This window comes from Oncorhynchus mykiss, chromosome 16 (genome assembly GCF_057628025.1).
Source record: "Oncorhynchus mykiss isolate SJ-2025 chromosome 16, ASM5762802v1, whole genome shotgun sequence".
NCBI lineage: Eukaryota > Metazoa > Chordata > Actinopteri > Salmoniformes > Salmonidae > Oncorhynchus > Oncorhynchus mykiss.
In genome coordinates this window covers 46,312,154-46,335,000 of record NC_143037.1, presented here as the reverse complement: position 1 = coordinate 46,335,000, position 22,847 = coordinate 46,312,154, and the positions used below count along the sequence as shown (strand labels likewise).

Genomic DNA, 22,847 nt, shown 5'->3' with positions numbered 1-22,847 from the left:
GACACCTGGCCCTCGACTACGTACTTCAGGTCAGCGATAGAGAACCGTAACCAGGGATATATGACAAGAGGAATTTAGACAGATGAGATGCCTTTGAATTCTGTAGGTCTAGAATAGAATAAAATACCAATTGGATTAGTGATTTCACTGGCAGGCCCTTAAAGATGGTGGTACAGTAGCTATGGCATTGTACTCAGTTAGGAAATTGTAGTCACATATTGTGGTTCAGCGTGGTTTTAGCTCTGCATGCACACATGTTGTCTCCTCTCCACTCAGTCTCTAGACAGCTACTATGTCTATCTTTAGGAAACGAGAATTGATGTGGTGTGATCTCTGTGGCTCCCTCTGTCTGCAATATGTCTCCCGGCACTAACGTCCTCTGCTCTAATTTTGCAGTGTGTGTGTTTGTGACCCTGTGTGGTTTTAATTGGCTGAAGGCAGAGAAGGTCACGGTTGTGTCTGGAGATGTATTCTAGTGACCCCTCAAATGTAGCGCAAAATCTAATTTAGGTTTGCATCATTCATTAAGATAGCCAATGAGCTGAATGAATGTTTTTTTCCTTCTTAAATGCCAACATGATGACCATAATTGGTTCATATAAAGGTCATTGCAGTATCATGTTGATGTAATGTTATTTTGTTCGTAACATACATAAAAGCTGAGAGACGGGCAGGACTGCAGGACACATGCAGCACAGCTCTCTAGTGTCGTAAACGGTTGGTCACTGTTCTGACATCAGTGAAGTGTAACTATTGTCCACAAGAGGGAGATGTTTCAATGCACGGCCGTATCAGATCAGGCTGATTCTGGCGGAGTTGTAACATACCATATTACTACTCACTGTCACCCACTTCTCTCCCGTCCTGCAGATTAACGTCCTTCAAGCCAAGAAGAAGTTTGAGATCCTAGATGCTGTAAGTGCCCTTAACGATCAGTCCCAACAACATGGAGTACAGCTCTGTAAAGTGTTTTGCCGTTGGTAAAAAAAATACCAATAATAGATTGCTTGTATTCCTCTGTCTGTCTCTGTTTCCCCTGCAGATGCTGTCCTTCATGCATGCCCAGTACTCCCTCTTTCAGCAGGGCTACAACCTGCTGGATGAGATTGACCCCTACATGAAGAAGCTGGCTGCTGAGGTGAGCATCACTATCACCCTCACCGCCCTCATCCAGAACCACGGCCAGCCTACAGCTTTGCTGTTCCGCCGGGCCCTAAACCCCGGTTCCTGATTGGTATTGGATTGGCTCCGATGGAAAATATCGACCCAGGCAGAGTTGCATCACCGATCCTCTGTCCGCTGTTGTGCCGTCTGTTAACATAACAGTGCATTAGCCTTCTGATTGGACTGTGTGAAACCAGGGGCATTATCTGTTGAAAATCCCTGACTGTGCTGGGTGGTAGATGTAGCAGATATACTGTAGTAGTAGAACCATAACAGTGTTAGTCAAAGACTTCCGCGGCATGGTATTCTCTCACACGTCCAGCATGCAGAAGAGTGAGACAGACTCGATCAGACGCTTCGTGACAAAACATTGATCTTGCGCACGCCCCCCCCCCCCCCCCCTCCCGGACGCTGCCAGTTCAAAGTGTGGCAGTTCCGTCTCTGAGCTCCACTCTGTCTGACGGCTATTCCTTCACGTTGCCTCTGTTTAAAACGAGGCGCTTCCGTGGACATTCCTTGCCTTGGCCTCTTCTCTACCCAACGCCATGTGTGTTTTGTGAATCTTGTTTCCAGTTGGATCAGTTGGTGATTGACTCGGCCATGGAGAAGAGGGATATGGAACACAAGCACGCCACCGTACAGCAGAGGGTAAAGCAAGCAGCCATTTCACTCTTTCTGCCTCTCCTCTGGAAGTTACCCAGGGGTCTGAGGAATCTTGAGTTTGCTAGCCTGGTCCCATATCGTGTGTGCCATAGCCATGACTTCTCTATCGTTGCCATGCACCGCGCATGTATGGCTTGATAGCACAGGAGGTTGGTGGCACCTTAAATTGGGGAGAACGGGCTCGTGTAAATGAACACAGAATGTATATGCTGTATTCTATTCTACTGTATCTTAGTCTATGCCGCTCTGACGTTGCTCGTCCATATATTTGAATATTCTTAATTCCATTCCTTTACTTAGATGTGTGTATATTGTGTATATTGTGTGTATTGTTGTGAAATTGTCAGATATTACTTTCTCGATATTACTGCACCGTCGGAGCTAGAAACACAAGCAATTCGCCACACCTGCAAAAACATCTGCGAACCGCGTGTCTGTGACCAATAAAATGTGATTTGATTTGATCAAATACATCAAACACATGGTTTGCAGGTGTTTGATGCCCTTCCGTTATGCGCCGTTCTCCACTCAGCAGCCTCCTGTGCTTGATAACGATGGAAGAGTTGCAGGGGACAAGGGATAGGATAGTCTTCTGTGAGTTGGCCATGTCTGTGTTGGGACTAGGCTGGGAGTTTGGCTAGTGGTTTAGGAAACACATCAGAGCTCCCTCCAATCCTAAATTCACCACCTGGCTACTGTTATGACTGGGGGATTAGGGAGGAGGCTGGTCAGCGTTTGATTAGTCTGCCTCAGAAAGGCCAGTCGTTGGTTTAACCGTTAAACCAAGTGGAATTAAGTGTTTTTAAGAGGCTAATCCCAGTGTTGTCCACTGTAAATAAGAATGTTCAGCAAATTCGGTGTATGCTAGGCTAGCTAATCATTGAGATTTGTGGCCCGAACTGTATGTTTTTTTTTGTTTTTTTTGCTGACATTTGAAATGTGGGTTCTCTCCGTTCCGTACACGTTAACACAGGCGGCCCAATTCGAATATTTTTTTCCCCACAAATTGGTCTTTTGACCAATCCGTTCAGCTCCGAAAAAGATTGGATGTGAAAAGAATTGATGTGATTGGTCAAAACACCCATTAGTGGAGAATAATATCCGAAACGGGGCTGCCTGTGTAAACGCAGCCTAGGAGTACAGAACGGAGAGAACCCACTTTTTTTTTTAAACAGACAGTTAGGGTGTAGACGTAATGCCTCTGATGTTATTTTAGTGCTTTAACGGATCATTTAGGTCTCAGATACAGGTCCACTGTGCCATGCTATATTTACTGATACAAATGTATCCGTCTGTGGGCTGTCAGTTTGCTGTGAAACTGGCAGAAAACACACAGATACATTTGGGGCGAGTTGAAATTAGAAGGGAAAAAAATTGGTGCTGTCCTCCAACGTCTAGGACGATTACCGTGAGTTGGCAAGGCAGGCACAAACAGATCTGGGACCAGGCTAGTCCTGTTCTGGTTGTGAATGAATAATCCCTGGCTTGTTGAGTGGGACTTCCTGAGGTCCTCGCGATCTCCATATGAATGAGACACTGCAGTCTCCAGTCTCAGGGTACTGAGCCCCAGGAACAATACTTACCTCAGGAAGGATCAGTGGCCATCTGTCCATCTGCCTACAGACAGCCAGGCAGACAGCCATGCAGACAGTCATGCAGGCAGCTAGACAGGCAGCCCTGGACACCCTATTTATCACCAGGCCACTGCCTGTAGTCTGGACACAGACAGAGAAACAGGAGGTGGCAGATTGGATAAGGGCCTAGCAGTTTTTAAAAATCTGTTTATGTCTGAAAATCAGTTATTTTTTTCTTCATGCAAGCGGCAAACTAACACACTCCATTGGAAAGTGGTAGTCTGTGAGCATGTTAGCCAGTGAGCATAATGTCAGCATCTGGTCACAAATCAAATGTAGGCTATGTTTTTATAGGGCTGGTCATTTTAAAGAGGAGCTCAAATATCAGGGACAATGTCTTCTAGAGTCAGATTATGAGATGCTGGAAGGCCAATAAATATAATTATAATCTGAGGTACAATGAAGCAGTTGAGATTATTGTATTATCACCCCACGATTGGTCTCTGCTATGTCCTCTTGCGTGTTATAATGCTGCCCTCTCTCTCTCTCTCTCTCTCGCTCTCTCTCTCTCGCTCTCTCTCTCTCTCTCTCGCTCTCTCTCTCTCTCTCTCTCTCTCTCTAACCATGCTGCGATCTGCTCTACCAGACTCTCATGCAGGTGAGTACATTTTATACTTCACATGCTTGTTGTCTGCTTCTTGTGAGAGACTGATGCAGACGTACAGCACAGCTCAGAAGTGCCTCTGGAGAACATTAGCCAACCCCTTTGAAGTTATCTTAAGCACTAGTGTGCGGAGCTGCAGAGGCACACAACTGTACTCTGTGAATCATTTATATGACGCAATCAGTTCCTCAGCGCTGACTGCTATCGGCATAGCATAGGATAGTATAGCATATACAGCCGTTTAGTTCGGAAGTGGATGGCTCTGTTCCCATGAGATTTCTCTTCTGTTCAGAAGTGTTCGGCCAAATTATTTTCTGGATGTTTTGTAGATTCCCGAGGCAAAGAAAGGTTGAATCTTATTGATGGATATTTGTTCTTAATTTCATACTATTGGGAAATGTGTTTGTTATCACGCCACTTCAAGCATCTCCTTCTAGCTCAACTACGGCATTTGACAAATCAGTAGTGGCCTTATTACAACGGGCACCATTTTGTGTTCCCCTCCCCTCCCCGAAGTCATACTCCGCTCTGAGCTGGTTAAATATCACAGGGATTTGATGGTCCTTCTCATCACATCTGGACATGAGCAATAACCCTTGTGTAAAGGTACATGGGACAATGGGGCATCCCTGACATTACCAGCAGAGAGATGAGAACAAAGTGCTGCCACCAAGTGTGACCGGAGCTCTCTGGTAAACAGAGCAGAGAAAGCCTGTAAATGTCAACCCCCTGAGAGGTTCATTTTCATTTCTAACTGTGGGTTTAATAGAGGAATTCTGTCCTTGGCCAAGTTTGATCTCTCCAGCTCAACACTAATTCGGTACCATCACAACATTCTGGGCTACTGTTCCTCTAGCACACAGCTTGTTAATGAATTAGGCTGATAAAAAAAATATATATATACATTTTGATCATTAAAAAAAACTTTTCAGTACTTTAATATTCAAGATTTCAGGAGTCCTGAGGTTTCTGTACACAATCTCGTTTATAATTGAGGCTTTTACCAGCATTAGCAGTATATTGCAGGATTGCGATTTCAAAGACTTAATCGGCTAATTTGTCTGTGAAGGTCGTGGTTAGGGGAATGAGAATGTGGGAGTTCTTTTTTCACCAGTGTTGTACAGTGTCCACGCACTCAAGATGGGCTCGGTTCCATGGTAACTGTTTCTCGTGGCAACAGCGAAGGGAGAGCTAAATAAACCAGATGGGGCTCCGGATTAGGTCAGACAGGCTGTTGTGTTGTGGGTGGGGCTGAGGCTAGGGCTGGTAAGGCAAGGTGCCAGGTTAGTCAGTGGTAGATGACACCTCGGGTATGAGGGGACAAGAGGATCCTTGCTGGCTGCAGACAATAGTGGTGTAGTATGTCACTGCAGACAGAATGGCTAATATCAGTGCCACCAACTGTCCTGTCCTGGCCAGGGACCATGTGGCAAAGAGTGAGGGGGCATATGTGTCTCAGAGGGGTTGGGTAAAATGCAGAAGACACATTTCAGTTGAATGCCTTCAGTTGTACAACTGACTAGGTATCCCCCCTTTCCCTTTACCAGGTGGACGAGATATCAGGACGTTCCTCCCCAGTCTGTTTAGTTTAGTGTAGTCGACTTTAGCGTGTTCTTGCCTCATTTGACATGCGCCTCGGCTGATCCTGATCAAAATCTCCGTCTTGTAGTATCTGTGTGTATTGTTTATCAGCTGCATGATGTAGGCCACACACACCGCTGTGATTGCTGTTGCGACTGGACCGTTAAATGGCATATGTACTGCTGAGGTGAATGAGTACATGGACATGAATAAGTAACCGTTGTAAAGAAGTGGCAACTTATTTCTGTGTAAACTGTCTCAAATGGCTTTAGGGCAAGAACACGCTCGGGAGGCTAAAGGGCACATTTTATTACCCCTTCAGCCGCTAACTGCCACTCCTTGATAGTCCTGAAATTCTCTCCCCTGAAGTCGTATTTGAAACAATATCAGAGAGGGGTTTTCCAAGGAAACTTAGCACATACTTAACCAAGGGATCCTGAGATGCTCATGATGAGAATGAGATCTTAATATCTTACACACTCACATTTCAGTCAAGCAGAGTCTCTCTCTATCCAATATCCAAGGGAGGGGTAATGGCAGAGTACATCAATAGTGGGCCTTGTCGGTCCAGAGGAAAGCCTGTGGAGAGTCGGACACCCACGTTGCTTTGCTCTGACCGATGGAGACCCGGGGCTTTGATATTGGAGAGTGTTGAGGGGTTCCTTCTCAAAGTTACATAAATATGTTGTTAGTTTGCCTCATAACTTATTCGAATGGAGAGCAAAACATTGTCATAAGCCCTCCACAGCTCTGTACTCAGTAGCCTCTGACCTCTGACCTCTGCCCTCTGTGGAACATGGCTGCTGGAATTAACGGTTTTCACCTGCATCCAACATCCATTCAACATCCATGCATCATCCATTCTAGTCTCCTTTCAATAATTGACTTATCAAATAAAGCACAGATGGGATTGCACCAGTAAATAGTTAGATTCCTTTTGAGTCATCTGCACCTACTAATTGGTGTAATATGTCTGACCAGAGCCATGATACACAACTCTATGTCTGACTATCTCACAGGCTGCTGTTGCCCCTTCGTCGTCCTTTCACATTCCACAGCTCCCAATCCCCCTCATCTGGCACAGCTCCGCTGCTGCCGGCATCCGGACAAGGATCAGCTCATATAACCTACGTTTAAGTTTATGGGGACACAACAAAGCTCTAACAGTAAATAAATAAATAAAAAGGAAGTTAAAGTAGCCTTTATTGTGAACCATTTGGTGTCTCTAGTTTTGGTGTCTCACGGTGGCCCACCTGACTACATTGCTAACAAGATGCTCTGCTTCTATTCTTGTTGAATTATTGAACTGCCAGTCATTTCCCCCTCTGCATGATGCCAGATCAGGAATAATGAATGGCCTTTATTGTTCAGTTTGCTTGCATACAGGAAATATTTGCTTCCCTTTTTCATAACATGTGTTGGGTTACTCTAAGGGCATTATGTTTATGGTAAGGACAAACGTTCTTGAAGGGTACTGGACTAATTGATAAGTGCATATTTGTGTAGACTACACTATATGGCAAATGTGCTGCTACTGACATGTTTTCTGTAGTGGCTTGCAATTTAGTTAGTTTACTCTTTGTTCGGGTCGATGGCAAAGTCTCAGCTTCTCAGTGGTGATTGCTTGATTAACTGGGCTGGTTGCCAGATGGAATCATAGGGACGCGGGCCGGGCTCCATTTATTGCGCGCTGCAGAACACTCACGGTGTCCGAGTGTTGAGGAGTCGTAAAAGTGTCCAACCAGCGCAGCGTGGATTCTGGTGTCACTTTAACAAAACTGCAAGTCTTTGGGTTTAGAGCGACTCTGATTTGGAAGTTCGACGTTCCGCGAATAAACTGGCAGCTGTATGATAATCAGATCTAATCCAAAGACCCACACAGTGACGGCAGCAGGCAGGTGCTATTGTGGAGCGCGCACATGTCTGTGTAGGGTAGTTATTCACGATGCGGTACTAACAGTCCCAGAATTGTTCAGCGATCAGAGGACTTAACGGACGTTTCGTTTGCAGCTCGACAGCGATGCCTATTCACTGAGCATTTGATTAGAGTTCCTACATTTTCTGTTATATTTTGGTTTGCCTATTTACATGTCCAATGCTGGATAACTTAAAACGTTTGAAAATGAAGATATTTGGACGGTTGGACCACACTCTGGTGGGTTGAGCTTTATTTTGTAGTCTATTAATCATTTTATTTCACTTCTACTTTGTATTGTTTTGATTGCATTTGCATTATGTTGCTTTATGGAGAGTTGACCTTTTGTGAAGAGAGGAGACCCATAATTTGAATACGGATATTTTTTTGTGTCGTAAAAATATGACTTGTTCATTTGTGTCATGGAGTATTGAACAGCATATTTAGAAATAGGCTAGTTTATGGTCAACAGCAACGAATTGTAAGATCAGACTGTAACAACAAATTGCACAACGCATATTTGTGCACGTCAAAATGAGTAGTTGTTGTATCATTCAAACATGGAGTGACTAGTAGTTAATGGCGTGCTGCCCTGCTCAGTGCTGCTAATACCCCGTTATGAAACTCAACTGATCACAGTGTCGGATGGGATCTGACTGTGTGCACCGTCACTGGCGTTCGTTTATCTAGGTCAGCTATGGAGCTATTCTGAATCGTCCTAAAAGAAAGAAATGACAGATTGGACAGAGTCGTCAAACCTTCACCGTTTTTATTGCTTTTCATTAGAGAACTAATGTATTCAGATGGAACTTGACCACGATGGGAAGATTGTGTTCAATAGGTTGTTTGTGTATTTGTCATGAAAAAGAACCCAAACTGAAGCTAGATCAATGTTCTGTACCTATTCACCTGTCCATGGGTGAGTGTCACAGGCAAAGTTTCAGGACATCAAATGATTCTAATCTAATACCTATTCTTTCTTTCTTATTCTTTCTTAATACTTGATTCTTTCTTAACATTGGGGTGGCAGGGTAGCCTAGTGGTTAGCGCATTGGACTAGTAACCGAAAGGTTGCAAGTTCAAATCCCCGACCTGACAAGGTACAAATCTGTCATTGAAAATAAGAATGGGTTCTTAACTGACTTGCCTAGTTAAATAAAGGTATAAAAAAATTGTCTCACAATGGACCTCCATATTCCTTCTCTGAGAACTCTTTCATCAAGACTATTCATTAATGAGACAATTGTGTCTTGGCAGAGTGATTTACCACTGTGATTTAATGGGCCAGACACTAAAATGTTTCTTTATTTCTGTTGAAGGCATGGTAACGGTTTTGTACATGTTGGTCTGTGTTGTGAGCCATGCCTTTATTTCAAGAAGGATGCACATCCTAGCTACTACTTTCTAAATTAAACCAAATGACTGTCTGAATTGGCACAACGATTCATGATTCCGCTGAGACTTGAGCCGACGGACTGCACTAGGACACTGAACCTCAAGTAGTTGCCTTTCAGTGTGTAGTTGGTGTAAATGAAGAATCTGTGAAAAGGGTAGGGGGGGGGGGGGTGGTAATTCTCTTCAGCCAGAAGATGCTTACACAACCATTTGCGTCAGAGTGAACATCTCAGATGGGAGTTCCTAAAGGGCACAGTGAATCGCTCTGTGAGGATGCACGGCACACTTTTCCCATCACATGCGCACACACGTGAATTGTGTTAACATGACTGCACAACTTTATGCATCTTTCATGGAGGGCTTATATCACATCCTGATCTTATGTGATGTCATAGTTCAACAAAGCGCAGAAGAGACTCCCTTTTAGTGGTTCTCAAACCTCTCCTTTGGACCCCATAGACTTTTCACAATCTTGTTGTAGCCCTGAACTATCTCACCGGATTCTCCTTTTATAAAGGGATTGTTGAATAGTTGACGAATTGAATCAGGCGTACTAGCTCTGGAATCGATCAAATACATGGAACGGCTAGGGTCCCAGAGGAGGAGTTTGAGAACCACTGCTTCAGTCACTGTCCCTCTCAAATGCGTTCCCTCACTGATCAGTGAAATACCCTCATTTTTTCCTATGTTGAGTGGCCACAGGGTTAACTTGGGGTCCCCTTTTTGTCTCTCTCAACTCTGACAGGACTTCTCGTATGACGACTCAAAGGTGGAGTTGTTCAACGTGGACGCTCCCAATGGCGTGGTGATGGAGGGGTACCTGTTCAAGAGGGCCAGCAATGCTTTCAAGACCTGGAACCGGTAACTAGATGACTGACGAGTAGCCATCACTAAACCAGCCACACTCTGGCTTCAAATCTATATATGCAGTATGACAGTAATCCTGTTGATTTGGTCTCTACCTTGGCAATGGTATGTTTTGTGGATATTGTATAGGATATCAAGACATACCAAAGGGAACTAAAGAAATACAGTCTATTCACTAGGAAACCAATGGCCATACTTGCTAGCATTGAGTTACCTTGGTTAGAGACCCCGATCGCAGGACATAGTGGAGATCTATAATATATACTGTCTGTAGAAACATATCCATTTGACATCCATCTGTTATTCATTTCTTGTTTTTCAGGCGGTGGTTTTCCATCCAGAACAGTCAGCTGGTCTATCAGAAGAAACTGAAGGCTAGTCCACATAACCACCAGCTATCATCTTTATAGGTCCCTGGGGGGGTGGGGTTGAGTGCAACTTTAATGGGGTATAGAGCTGCTCTGAAAGTCACAGTGATCTACATTGGCGAAACGCAACCCTCCCTCATTTAACACTGACTGCATTAGGGCAGAGGACCGTTACAGGATACTCCTCAAGAGTCCTGTCCAAAGACTGCGATGGATGGCTGTGTGTGTTAACCCCATCCTACGGCCTTACATCGACCCTCGCATGAATCCATAGTGGGATATAGAATGTGAGCGTCAGTGTACTCATATGCACATTGGCTCAAAAGGGGAAAGGTGCTCAACTTGGGAATCCAAACGACATGTCTTACTTTACTCCAGGACACATTGGACATAATGTTGGTGTGATGAATAATTGAACTGATTTGACTGACCGGGCCTTTTTCACTGTTACTGACCAATAGGATTCCCTGACGGTGGTGGTGGAGGACCTCAGGCTTTGCTCTGTCAAGCCCTGTGAGGACATCGAGAGGAGGTTCTGCTTCGAGGTTGTCTCCCCCACCAAGTATGTTCTTCTTCGTGCCTATGTCTATTAAGGAATGAGCTGTAAACTCAATTCACCTTTGTTCCAAGGGATTTGTCTTACACATGCATTCAATTTATTTAAATCCCTTGAGGTGACATTTTTTAAGAAAATGTCCAATAAGATTTCTTCTAAATCATTCGCCTCCTTCTAAGAGGGCCAAGGGGCTATCGTTTTGTACTGTTGAGAGACCGTGTGTTGTAATATGGGGCTGTCTTTCCATTCTACAGGAGCTGTATGCTCCAAGCGGAGTCGGACAAGCTTCGGCTAGCCTGGATCCAAGCAGTGCAGGCCAGCATTGCCTCGGCATACAGGGAGAGCCCAGACTACCATTATGTCGAGGTCAGTTGGTCCATCTATCGTAAACATAACTGTCAAACAAACAATGATATTCTCTTCACTTTCTCACCACGACACGTCATTTATGAGCTTATATGCTTGCATGAAGTGATAGTCATTTGTGAGCTATCTAAAATCAAGAGTCTCATGCCTCAAGAGAATGATTGCATGCCTCTGTTATGCTCCGTTTGCCATGTGCGCGTGTCTCGTCTCACCACTAGCGCCTGGACAGGACCGCCTCGCCGTCTGTCAGCAGTATCGACTCGGCCAGTGAGCCTCGGGAGCGTAGCATGAGGGGGGAGAGTATTCTGCACCGCATCCAGTGTCTCCCGGGCAACGAGTATTGCTGTGACTGTGGCCAGGCTGACCCGCGCTGGGCCTCCATTAACCTGGGCATCCTGCTTTGCATCGAGTGCTCCGGCATCCACAGGTAATGTCAGTTTGTATAGAGGCCAGGGCATCCTGCTCTGGCATCCACAGGCACTGTGTCTGGATGGACTGGAGACATCTGAGTCACCTCAGTTTATATAGAGCATAATAAAAGCTATAGTCTTATGAGTTATATTCTATATATATTAGCTCAAAAAGTATAGCTCTATTTTAGCTAGTATAAGTTTAGTATAGCTAGCTTGGCCTGCCGAGAGCGACTACATAAAGGCATACTACACTGGCCACGCATACTGTTGTATGGTCTACTCTAGACCTAAGCTCCTTTTGGTTGTAGATCAATGGATGTAATGTAGTAGCAGCAGATTGTAGCGTAGGGCGAGGGATCATTTTAAGGGGTCACTTGTGACTGTTTCAGACCATGTTTCTTACCATGTGCTGGTCTCTTGGCTCTGAGAATATGAAAGAGTCCCAATGACCAAAAGGGTGCCTTAGCCTTACCTTGTCATCTGCTAGTATAGGGCACGTTCTGCCCCCCCCCCCCCCCCCCCCCCCACTGGGTTTGCTAGGCTGCTTAACTCTACTTATGGGATCACGCTGTGTTTGATTGGGAGAGCTCATTGAGTGAGTAGACAAGATGGGAGTTAGACGATAAGCACCACAGCACTGAGACACTCTGAATATAATGGCATCCCTTTAATGGTGAAAGTACGCAATTGTTGACTAACCGGGCCAAAGCAAGCCAAAGATTCCTGTCTAAATACCTGTCTGTCCTTAATACTGTGGCTCTGTTGACTCTAGAACTGCATTCATCATAGCTGTACCCCACTAGGGTATTTGTCAAGCATTAGGCTAGATGGGGAAAGTTTTCCTCCATTTACAGTTTACTGCAGAGATGCAGCAATTATCAACGCTTATGTAATCACCACCTCCCCTGGACCATCTGCTGAATATTCATGATCTGTTTCTCTCAGAGCCTGTCTTCTCACAGTGCTGAGATGAGATCACATGAGGTTTCCCATTAGTGGCGGAGGGATACAGAGACACTCTCTCACACAGTTTTTCTTTTTTGGTATGCCGTGCAGCAGTTGCCTGGATACCAAAAGGTTTTGTTCGTGGAGCGGAGATTTGCATGACATTGAGGGCAGCTACTCTGTTTCCAAGGGGATAACGCCCGTGTGATTTGAAACCCCTACTGCAGCTTTTCAACTGTCATGGAGCTTCCTGTGTTGCTTATTAGGGGAGGCTATTACGTCTGCCTTCTTAATGTTGTTATAAGCAAAGCAAGGGTGAAAAAAATATGTGCGTCGTGTTGTTAGCAACACTAACTTCAAATGCTTCTTACCCAATAATAATTCTAGCCACGGAACATGAAGACATACAGGATTCAAATGCCATCACGTTAAGACTAGTTGTGTCTCGGTCTCTGTTGCAGGAGTTTGGGGGTTCACTGCTCCAAGGTGCGCTCTCTAACGTTGGACTCATGGGAACCTGAGTTACTCAAGTTAATGTGCGAGCTGGGAAACAGTGTCATCAACCACATCTTTGAGGGAGCATGTGAGGAGCAGGGCCTGAAGAAACCAGGGCCCTCAAGTTCCAGGTAAGAACTGCCACACCCTATTTAAATGCCCCCCCCCCCTTGAATATTTAGATTATCAATTATTTCCCCCCAGATTATTGGTGGAGACTGGGAATGTCCTCTGAGCAACTGTGTATATTTGATGGTTAGATGCTAGGGTCATTGTGATCAATCAATATTCCATGCTATCTTCTGCAGGCAAGAGAAGGAGGCGTGGATCAAATCTAAGTACGTGGAGAAGAAGTTCCTGAAGAAGTTGGGGGCCACCGAGGTGCTGGTGAACGGCGGGCGAAAGTCAGCGCGCCGGTGGAGTGTGAAGAAGTGCCGGAGACACAACAGTGCCACCACAGTGCCCAAGACCCGACGAAAATATCGCCAGGAACTTGGTAGCGCCTCCCCTGCCACCCTCTCCTCGGGTACTCTAATTGCTCTCCTGCCACTAGAGAAAGGATACCTTGTTTATCTTTGTATTTGTTATTCCCAATCGTGCTAAACCATCAGTTGACAATGACAACCCAGTACATAAGACATTTAACATTTACACATTCCCTCCTTGTGCTTAACAGCGGCTTCAGCTCTAGAGAGGAAGTTCCGGCGAGAGTCACTGTTTTGTCCAGATGAGCTGGACAACCTCTTCTCTTACTTCGACACGGGATCTGGGCCTCGTAGTAAGTTACCTACCCGTCTAATATACAAACACTACACCCTAAACCACAGAGATACTTGAATCCTTTATGTGGTGTGTAAAATGAAATAACTAGAAGCAACGCTAACGTGCCCATGGCTTGGCTCCTATTGGCCCTGCAGGTCTGAGCAGTGACAGTGGCCTGGGTGGCAGTACAGACGGCAGCACAGACATCCTAGTGTTCGGCTCAGTGGTGGACAGTGTCACAGAGGAGGGTAAGAGAAACACATATGGGTAACTGATGGAATGGGGGAAAAAATGTGCAACATATATGTTCAGCCATCGTTTTGAAATGCCATTTTCAGAAAACCTGACAATTGATCTCAATCATCCTTAATTGCCCTTGAGGGGATAAATAAAGTTGTATTGAATCCTAGTTGTCGCGGTTGTTGTTCTGGTTTTGTAACTCTGCTGCTTCTGTCTCTGCAGAGTGTGAGGTGTCAGAGGACTCTAGCGGAGAGGCTGAGATGGAGCCGGAGCCTGAGACCCAGTCGGACCCAGAGGATAGGCGTGAGCTCCACCCTGGGGCGCTGCTTTACAAGGCCTCCCAGGCACGCAACCTGCCTGTCATGGCCGAGGCGCTGGCCCACGGGGCTGAGGTCAACTCCGTCAACGACGAGGATGATGGCAAGAGCCCACTCATACAGGCTGTGATTGGGGTGAGCCATTGTAATAACAGGCAGGCTTGTTCTTAGTACACTGGCAAAGGCAGTCCTTGTCGTTCACAATGAATAGCGCTGGAGGCATCTTGCTGAAATATTCTTCTTCAGTGGCCTCAACTGACAGCACTGCAACATACATGAATGTGTGCATCTATCCCATACAGAATGTCTAAGCATGATCACAATATTCTAAATATGCACAATGTATTGGGAGTATATTTAGAGTGTGCGACTTTCTGTAATTATTTTAATACAGTTTAATACATTTTTGTGTGTGTGTCAGCTTGTGCGTTTTTACTGACCACAATATTCTGTCACATTTTATACGCGCTTTATTTGGCCATATGGAAGAGAGCCTCACAACGTGTGTGTGTGTGTGTTCCATTCCAGGGCTCTTTGATAGCCTGTGAGTTCCTGCTCCAGAATGCAGCTGACGTCAACCAAAGAGACGCAAAGGGGAGGGGGCCACTGCACCACGCCACATATCTGGGACACACAGGGTGAGTAGTGCCAAGGCATAACACGTTCCCTGTTTCTTTCTTTACTATTGTCAATGTTATTTTTGAGTCACTCGTGAACATTTTTAAAGAATAGTTTTCATGGACAATGATGTAACAGATTATTGTTCGGTTCTTTTTTTTTTTTTTTACATTCACATTGTTCCTCGGGCTAGATGGCATAAGGGACGAAGCTGCAGGGTCCAGTTCTTTTTATGCTGATTAAAATGTGGGAGCGTTCAGTACATGTTCCCGTCTGATCCGTCTCCATGCTGCCCTCTACAGGCAGGTGTGTTTGTTCCTGAAGAGAGGAGCCACGCAGAACGACGGGGACGAGGATGGCCAGGACCCTCTGAGTATCGCTGTGCAGGCAGCCAACGCAGACATCGTCACCTTGTGAGTTTCAGTGGGACACAACACCCTTGTCCCTCAACTTACTCAGCCTCACACGGTCCTTTGAAATGCATGTTATGACCGGGGGTTAGCTTGCTAGACGACTGTAGCTCCTCACTTCTGGCTAGTATGAGTGGATCCATCTGACATGTTGTGTTCCATCCCTCCCTCTTTCCTTCTCTCCCCCACCTCCCTTTTTTCCCCCAAGGTTGCGTCTGGCCAGGATGAACGAGGAGATGCGGGAGTCGGAGGGACCGTTCGGCCAGCCAGGTCAATACCCCACCAGCAGCCCCACTGAACAGCAGTATAAGAAATGCATACAAGAGTTTATCTGTCTCAACATAGCTGAGTGCTAGAAGTCAGTCACACTTCCTGGTCCAATTCAGTCTTTCCCTTTCTGGTCATGGTTGGAGGGGAAGCCAATAGCATACCAGGACTGTGGCGGGACAGGCCTGTCGGGAATCTTGTGCAGGAAGGAACGTAGTCCAAAACACACATTTCTCTACCAGATTCCCTACACGCTGCTGTCCCTCCCAGCTTTATGGTTCTTCTCTTAAAAAACCTGTTTCACCCAGTGCTGCAGACTAACATTGTTCAAACGAGGCCAGACCAGAATATGCCAACTACTATTCCTTATCAACGGCATAGGATGTCAGTATCATTAACTCTTATCATGATGTCAAAACTGTACTGTTGACTTGGACTGGCAACATTTAGTTCAGAGATATGTCATTTGTCAACAAATGGTTAGGGACCAACTTTATAATCGACTTTCTAAGTGAATTTAAATCATAATGTAACCTACCTAATAACCATGTCAAGTGGATGAATTCAGCTGCTCTTTATTCATTTGGAGAGGGGACAGGTGTTTGCGTGCGGTTTTCAAGGTAGGGTAGTGTGCTCCGAACCAAAGACCAGATCAGACCAATATGCTGCACGATACTTTCATCAAGCTACTCTGCCTGCTCATGTAACGATACCAAAGCAGCACATGGGTAGTCTTGTCAAGGGTATAAAAACAGACCTTCATTTCAAGGCCTGTAAAGTTGTTGTCGTTCTAGCTTGTCGGTTCTGCCCCAGCTGTGTTGTGTTGTGGCATGAGGTGGTTCTTCAGTACACGCATGCTGTGTGGGGAAAAAAAAGAGGCGTGTACTTGTGGATTTCATTATGGTGATTAGCCAGGATAACAATGAAGCTAAGGAACAACTGTGATTGAGTGTAGATGATATGGATTATTTTATCATTTCATAGATTTTTAAAGCGACATTATGCACTTTTCCTACCAACAATGATTTGAATTTCATTTAGTTACTTTTCGTTATTTTCATTTAGTAGAGTAGGTTTTCTCCCTTAATTTATGATGAACTGCCCAGAGCAATAGTGCAATGATAATTTAAATACAGATACTCTGTATTTTTTGTATTCATTTTATCAATACGATGCAGATGGTATTTTTTTAACTGGATATATTTTGTTAGATTTTATTTTCCTGAGCACTCACACGCACAAGGCCAGTTAACCTTCACTGTCATTTCTTCACCTCTCTTCTTGGAAAAGACAACCACAACTCACAATCTTATAATAGAAAATGACCGAGATTTACCTTAAACTGCGATGAGATGGAAGTTTTTTTTTATATATATATAATATGAAAACTCACATGTATTGGGTACAGTATTTGTATATGTTTGTCGAAAATATTGACTTATTATGGTATTCTGATGTATCATGGCTTTACAGTATTAGATTAGTTCTGGGTTTCTTGGTTGAATAGTGCATGGGTTGCCGGTGCCCAGGTCTTTCAAAGCCATGTTGGTTTTGTTTACTTCATTAATCTGTGTATGGTAATATTTTATAGATTGTTAAAAGAAAATAACTGCGTGACGTGCTGCCAAATCATGAAAACTGTACATAAAAAGACATTACAGATCAGTTAGATCTGTGGTCTATAATCAAACTGAAACTAAAAACAGATATATTGGATAGAATACCCCATAATATACAGGCATAGTTTCCCAGGCCTATGAGAACGGGAGAGAAAGATTGGTCCATGCAAATATGCCAGCTTTCCCTCTAGCTCCTCTGAATACCAACAGAATACCCCCTTCTCTGTAAGCACTGCCTGTGTACACACTATATATGCCGTGTGTACATAGTGAGAGGGTGACCACAGTGCCCAGGTTTAATTTGATACTGTGCAGTTGCTTACTACCATTTTGAAATCATCTTAAACAGGAAATGTAATTAGTTGTCCTCGCTTAAGGCTAGTAACAACTTATGTTTGGCATTGCGTTTGTGTTGCTTGAGTTTACTTCAAGCCAAAGACCACACAAAGTTCAAGTCATTTGAGGAGAAAATAATGAGTAGAAAAGAAGAGACCAAGAGTAGTGACTCTTATGAAATATCTGGGAAACAATGTTATGACTAAACAATGCCGATGATTTGCATCAAGCCACTAAAGGTTTACATGTTGTACAGTGTATGAGTCAGTGGATTGATTAAACCATTGGTTGACTAGGTGACTGTTCTGCTGTAAATATGCTAAAAACTATTAACACTTAAAACTGCTTGCTTCTATCTTCTGTATTTTCATTTTTGTGTTTCTGACTTAAATCTGTACATTTTCTTTGTATATTGTTAGAGAACACGTGTCTCTGGATATCTTTGTGCAAGTTACACTACTGCTACCGTTTTATGTTCATTCCCTTTTCCTAATATCTTCTAAAATGAGAAAATACTGAAAATAAATGAAAGATGTGATTCAAAGCCTGACTTCTCCCGCTGCTTCTTGCTTCATTTATTCTGTTCTTTTATATATCACCGTTAACACTTTCCCTCTGTCACTACAACTAACCGCATTAACCTGAACTGGCACTGTACCTATTAGTCAACACATTTTCAGAGATTAGAAACGTTGTCCTCTGACATTTAACTCACGTATGGATTCAAATGAGTTCTATGATGAATCCAGTTTGCCCCTATAACATTAGTGATTTACAAAACCTTACTTGTTTCAGCGCTTTGTTTTCAATTTCTCACCTGTAGGTGGTGTGCTGCTTAAAGAAAAGGTTCACCCATTTTGAATGTTATTGTTTTGGTGCATCTCTGAGGGATGTTCTATTGATTCCCGGGGTCATTTCATGTTTTCACGTGTATCTTGAGTTATTGGCGTTCAAGTAGGCAGAAATCTGGCTGATATGACGTAGCGTCATGACAAAGCCGCTCTCACTACACTGGAAGTTAATAGGAATATGACTTTTAGATCGCGAAAACATCCATCATGTCAGATTTCAATACTGGCCGATGTCATAACTCGGGAGGATGTCTTCTCTCGTATGAGCCATTGATCAGACACACACACAGGAAGAGACTGGAATGTTATTTTTAATTAGTCAAGCTGAGAATTTCTCAGGAGGTCGAAAGGAGTTCGACTGGCTGTAACCATGGTCACCAGGAAACTGAAGCTTGAGAATTTAGAAATAGAGTGAAGACGAGCGTCTTGGTGCCTAGACTGTGGTTTTGTTCCTCTGTTGATTTATCTAGATTAGAGGCTCTCATTTTTGAAAATCGTTTCAGGTTTTGAACAATCAATGTCATGTTTTTTTTAAACACAAATTCCACATTATTGTACGGTAGGCCTACTGTTATTTACCATATCGATTTAATGCAATTCTTGATGATAATGTTCTGTTACATTGCTATCCTTTTTTCAGGAGATACTACTTACCTGGATATCTTCCGAGAGTTTTCTCACATGGCCTCACACAACCCAGAGAAGCTGAAGCGGAGGAGTGTGCATTTCAGACACTCTTTCAGGTAGCCCACGGAGGGATGAGATGTCTGGGAAGTCATACTTGAAGAGTGCAACAGTCACTTTCCTTACATCATTACAGATTTGCACAGTGAATCTAGCCCCCACAAATGAGAACCACTATTGCCCTCTTCCAAATTGCCCCACAACAGCTATTATCTCTACTGATAATCCCAATACCACCTCACACTAAATTACTCCGCTCATTTTACTGGTAAAACTACTTTTGTCAACATGCACTATAGTATATGGGAGATGCCTAGAAATGTTGCCTCTGAAAGCATAGGGAGATGCTATCAAGAATTGTTGTCACTGTGCTACAAACATCTGTGGATTCTTAGATGATGTTCACATATTACTTCTTTGACAGAAGATGTTGATGCTTTTCAGCAATTGGGAAGCGTATTTTGTTGGAGAATGCTGTATGTTACAAATGTGTGAGATGCGTATTCTGTTATCAAATCAATCCTTTTGTTTTGATAACGTTTTGTGACGTAGCCTGTACTCGCTTTATGAGGATTTGCTGGACTTGTCCTCTCTTATTTACCGCACGACGTCGTTTTTAAGCGTTGCTGTTCAACGTCAACTGTAGATGAATCCTAGCACTTAACAGTTTCTCATCCTGTGTTCTAGATATAGATGTCAGGAGCCTTTAAGCATTATACGTTTTCTTTGTGTGCTCAGATCAGCTTGATTAATTTGTTCAATGTACCTGACTCATTATAGGAATATAAGCATATTATTTACATCGCAAAATGTTTCGGTTTTTTCTGTATTCAGCTGTGTGTAATGCATGACTTTGGTCCATTTTTATATTTCTTACACATAAACAAACTTGAATTAAGCAGCAATGCCTCTACACTACAGCCTATAGGCTAAATGGATAGGGTTGTTTACTGTGTGTACCATCCAGTTCTTTGAATTGTGTTATAATGTCAGTATTATTTTTAAAATACGTTTTGTTTTTATCCTGGAACTATATGGAAGGTGATTTTTGATATTGACTATGCTGGTATAGTCTTAATTTTTGATGAAATGTAATGAAAAATCTCTTTATATTCATACCACTATGAATTTCAATGCAGATATTGTATATAAACGCTGTAGAGGCAAAATGCTAATATATCTGAAAGGAAAGTTATTTTGTCATGAATATTTTTGGAAGATGTATGCCTCTTGAAGGGTGAAAATAAAGAAAGTCTCTTAAATCTGACTGTTTTTTTGTTGACACAATGGTTTGTTGCCTGACTGGCAGTTAAACAAATTATACAAGACTGATGTGTCCATATTTCTGAAACTAATTATGTCTAAGGCCAGGCGCCACAGGCTGAAATGACATTTTTGCATCTACCTATCTACCAATTTTGAGATTTCTTTGGTATTTTGGTCCATCAATATTAGTATTTTCAAAAAGTAAACATAAAAATGTTAACTTGATGAAAATATAAATACTTTCTTTAGTTCATCATACTACCGTCATCAATTTTCAATCATTTCAAAGCTCACTACATTAAATTACACATAATTTAAAAGCCCATTTCATAGAGAATGTTACAAACTGGAATATATTTAGTAACTTATTTTGAAGAGATGGTGATTGGGTCTAGCGTTTGATAGTTTAAATTCAGTGTTCTTGTCTAACTGCCATTTCCTGAAACATTTTCTCTTCAGAAGCATCTGCATTCACCAAATAGATATATTCTCCAGACTTGCCCAGATGGAATTGTTGAAATGTTATCAATTCTTTATTCTAGATAACATTTTCTTTGGAAGAATTTGCCAAAAATGCATTTTACAAGCATGTCTTTAACTATTTTACAAATAGAAGGATGAAAAAAAGTATTTATCCACAATCTGCTCTGGATAAGTCCGAAACCAAAATATTTTGACTGGCTTCAATACAGTGTCCAGGAAAATGGATTTGGAAAATGGATTTTGTCCAGGAAAATGGACACATATTTAATGATATATTTCCTAATTTGCATATTTTGGCAGCACTCTGATGAGTTTGAGAGTCAGAAGAGCACGGCATAGAAAGGCAGTTTGAGAGACTAACCATATTTCCATCCGAGTACCATATATAAAAAAATCATGACAGCTGTGATAGAAACTGGAAGTGTTGGTACAATTTTATAAATGCCGATAGATCATTATTTAGTTCAATATGGAGGGATCTTTTTGTGTCAGTAAAATAAATTATGCAAGAAATAGCAGTGGAACCGCCCCGATGCACATATATAGCCTAACCATCATATCGAAGTAAACTTGTGGTTTATGCTGTGTGGTCCTCCCACTACGACTCAGTAATAAATTATAATGAACTTCACAGTGTGGTGAAAGTACACGGTGATGAGCTTGATGCTCCTTTCCAATAAATATTGAGGGTCTTAAACTCTTATTCTGGTAATATGATGATCGATGCTTGGCTGCCATTTGACGAATAAAAATGATCTTGCTCTTTTGCCAATAACAATCTCATCATGTAGGCTATACCCACACTGCATCTGCAGGCTGTTGGCCAGAGTGCACAAGGTTGAGTAATAATAACAACGAAATCATACCGGTGATGTGACAGTTTGGGAGGATGTGCCTCTGCGTTTCATGTAAAACCATACATCAATAAGACTCGCGCAACAGGAAAGTACTGATGGTCTTCCAGGTATTCGTTGAAACATAGTTACATTCGTAACTTTCCGTTCTGTTTCATACCTTTCAGACCATCAGTACAGTTGAAAGTATGGATGACTCATACCAACAAGGTCTCGAGGAATAGAACCACTAACCTTTGATTAATGCGCCGATGCCACTGGGAGAATGGTAGACCCCATTGTTTGGCAGGATGCGACGTTGACCTTGTAAAATCTTGAGAACGTGCAGGGGACATCAACAATCCAATGTGAAAGCCTCTGCTTGGACAATACAAGGCCTTTTGATTTCCCACTGAAGCCCAGGAAAAACACCTTGTAAGAATTTGCTGATGAGGCCGTGGACTCGTCGCTTTACCATCAATGCGTAAATGGTTTGCTGGTATGACTGAGACATTCACCTTCAAGGTCAAATTAGAGCGACCTGTGTCCAATAGTGACTGAAGGAAGCTCAGTATGACAGGTACGGAGCAAGGAGGTCCTCTGCCCTGGTAGAGCTCCATTTGGTAAACAGGTTCCAGGGATCAGCATGCATCATCCTGCTTGATAGTGCTCTGGCGTTCTGTAAAGTCTCAATGACAGTGGGATCGCAGCCGATCAGTAGAGGGTTGGGCTCTTCAGAGGCTACAACCATAGATGTAATTGGTCTGGGCTGGGATGCCATATCCTCTGGTCCAACTTTGAGAGCAAGTCTTGTCTAGGTGGCAGCTGCCATGGCTCTCCCTCCAGAAGACTGAGGGGGGTTGGAAACCAGGGCCTGTGCAGGGTTTCTAAGATCAAGGGTAGTCGGAGGGAAAGCATACAGCAGGCCCTCTGGCCATGTGTGCGCTAAGGCATCCATGCCCAGGGGGCTGTTTGTCTCTGCCAGAGAGAACCAGAGTGAGCAGTGGGATGTTTGCTCTGAGGCGAACAGGTACATATCTGCTGTTCTGAACTGCTGCCATATCATCTTCACTACTTGTGGGTGAAATCTCAATTTCCCCGGGGGCGGTTTCTGTCCCAACAAGAAATACGCCACCTCGTTCACCTTGCCTGGCAGATGGATGTCTCATAGGTTTGGCAGTTGTGGTAGGGCCCA

General features: G+C 43.5%; 1 protein-coding gene across 2 annotated transcripts in view; it reads left to right on the top strand.

The window, feature by feature from the left end:
- LOC110492072 (arf-GAP with coiled-coil, ANK repeat and PH domain-containing protein 3) overlaps positions 1 to 20,332 on the top strand; it is a 74,884-nt gene extending 54,552 nt beyond the window's left edge. Inside the window, exons 6-24 of one of the 2 annotated variants that reach the window (XM_036946976.2) lie at positions 1 to 29; positions 871 to 915; positions 1,043 to 1,138; positions 1,738 to 1,812; positions 4,048 to 4,059; positions 9,702 to 9,817; positions 10,146 to 10,197; positions 10,653 to 10,753; positions 11,002 to 11,113; positions 11,332 to 11,540; positions 12,933 to 13,097; positions 13,275 to 13,492; positions 13,643 to 13,744; positions 13,884 to 13,976; positions 14,191 to 14,420; positions 14,814 to 14,923; positions 15,206 to 15,316; positions 15,522 to 15,583; positions 19,027 to 20,332. The exon at positions 1 to 29 is cut by the window's left edge and continues 155 nt beyond it. In XM_036946976.2, coding sequence (XP_036802871.1) covers positions 1 to 29; positions 871 to 915; positions 1,043 to 1,138; positions 1,738 to 1,812; positions 4,048 to 4,059; positions 9,702 to 9,817; positions 10,146 to 10,197; positions 10,653 to 10,753; positions 11,002 to 11,113; positions 11,332 to 11,540; positions 12,933 to 13,097; positions 13,275 to 13,492; positions 13,643 to 13,744; positions 13,884 to 13,976; positions 14,191 to 14,420; positions 14,814 to 14,923; positions 15,206 to 15,316; positions 15,522 to 15,583; positions 19,027 to 19,133 — 2,045 coding nt within the window. In that variant the 3' untranslated portion in view covers positions 19,134 to 20,332. Of the gene's footprint in view, positions 30 to 870; positions 916 to 1,042; positions 1,139 to 1,737; positions 1,813 to 4,047; positions 4,060 to 9,701; positions 9,818 to 10,145; positions 10,198 to 10,621; positions 10,754 to 11,001; positions 11,114 to 11,331; positions 11,541 to 12,932; positions 13,098 to 13,274; positions 13,493 to 13,642; positions 13,746 to 13,875; positions 13,977 to 14,190; positions 14,421 to 14,813; positions 14,924 to 15,205; positions 15,317 to 15,521; positions 15,584 to 19,026 lie in introns of those variants that run through there. The other variant, XM_090202906.1, reaches the window with a different exon arrangement.
- The last annotated feature ends 2,515 nt before the right edge of the window (positions 20,333 to 22,847 follow it).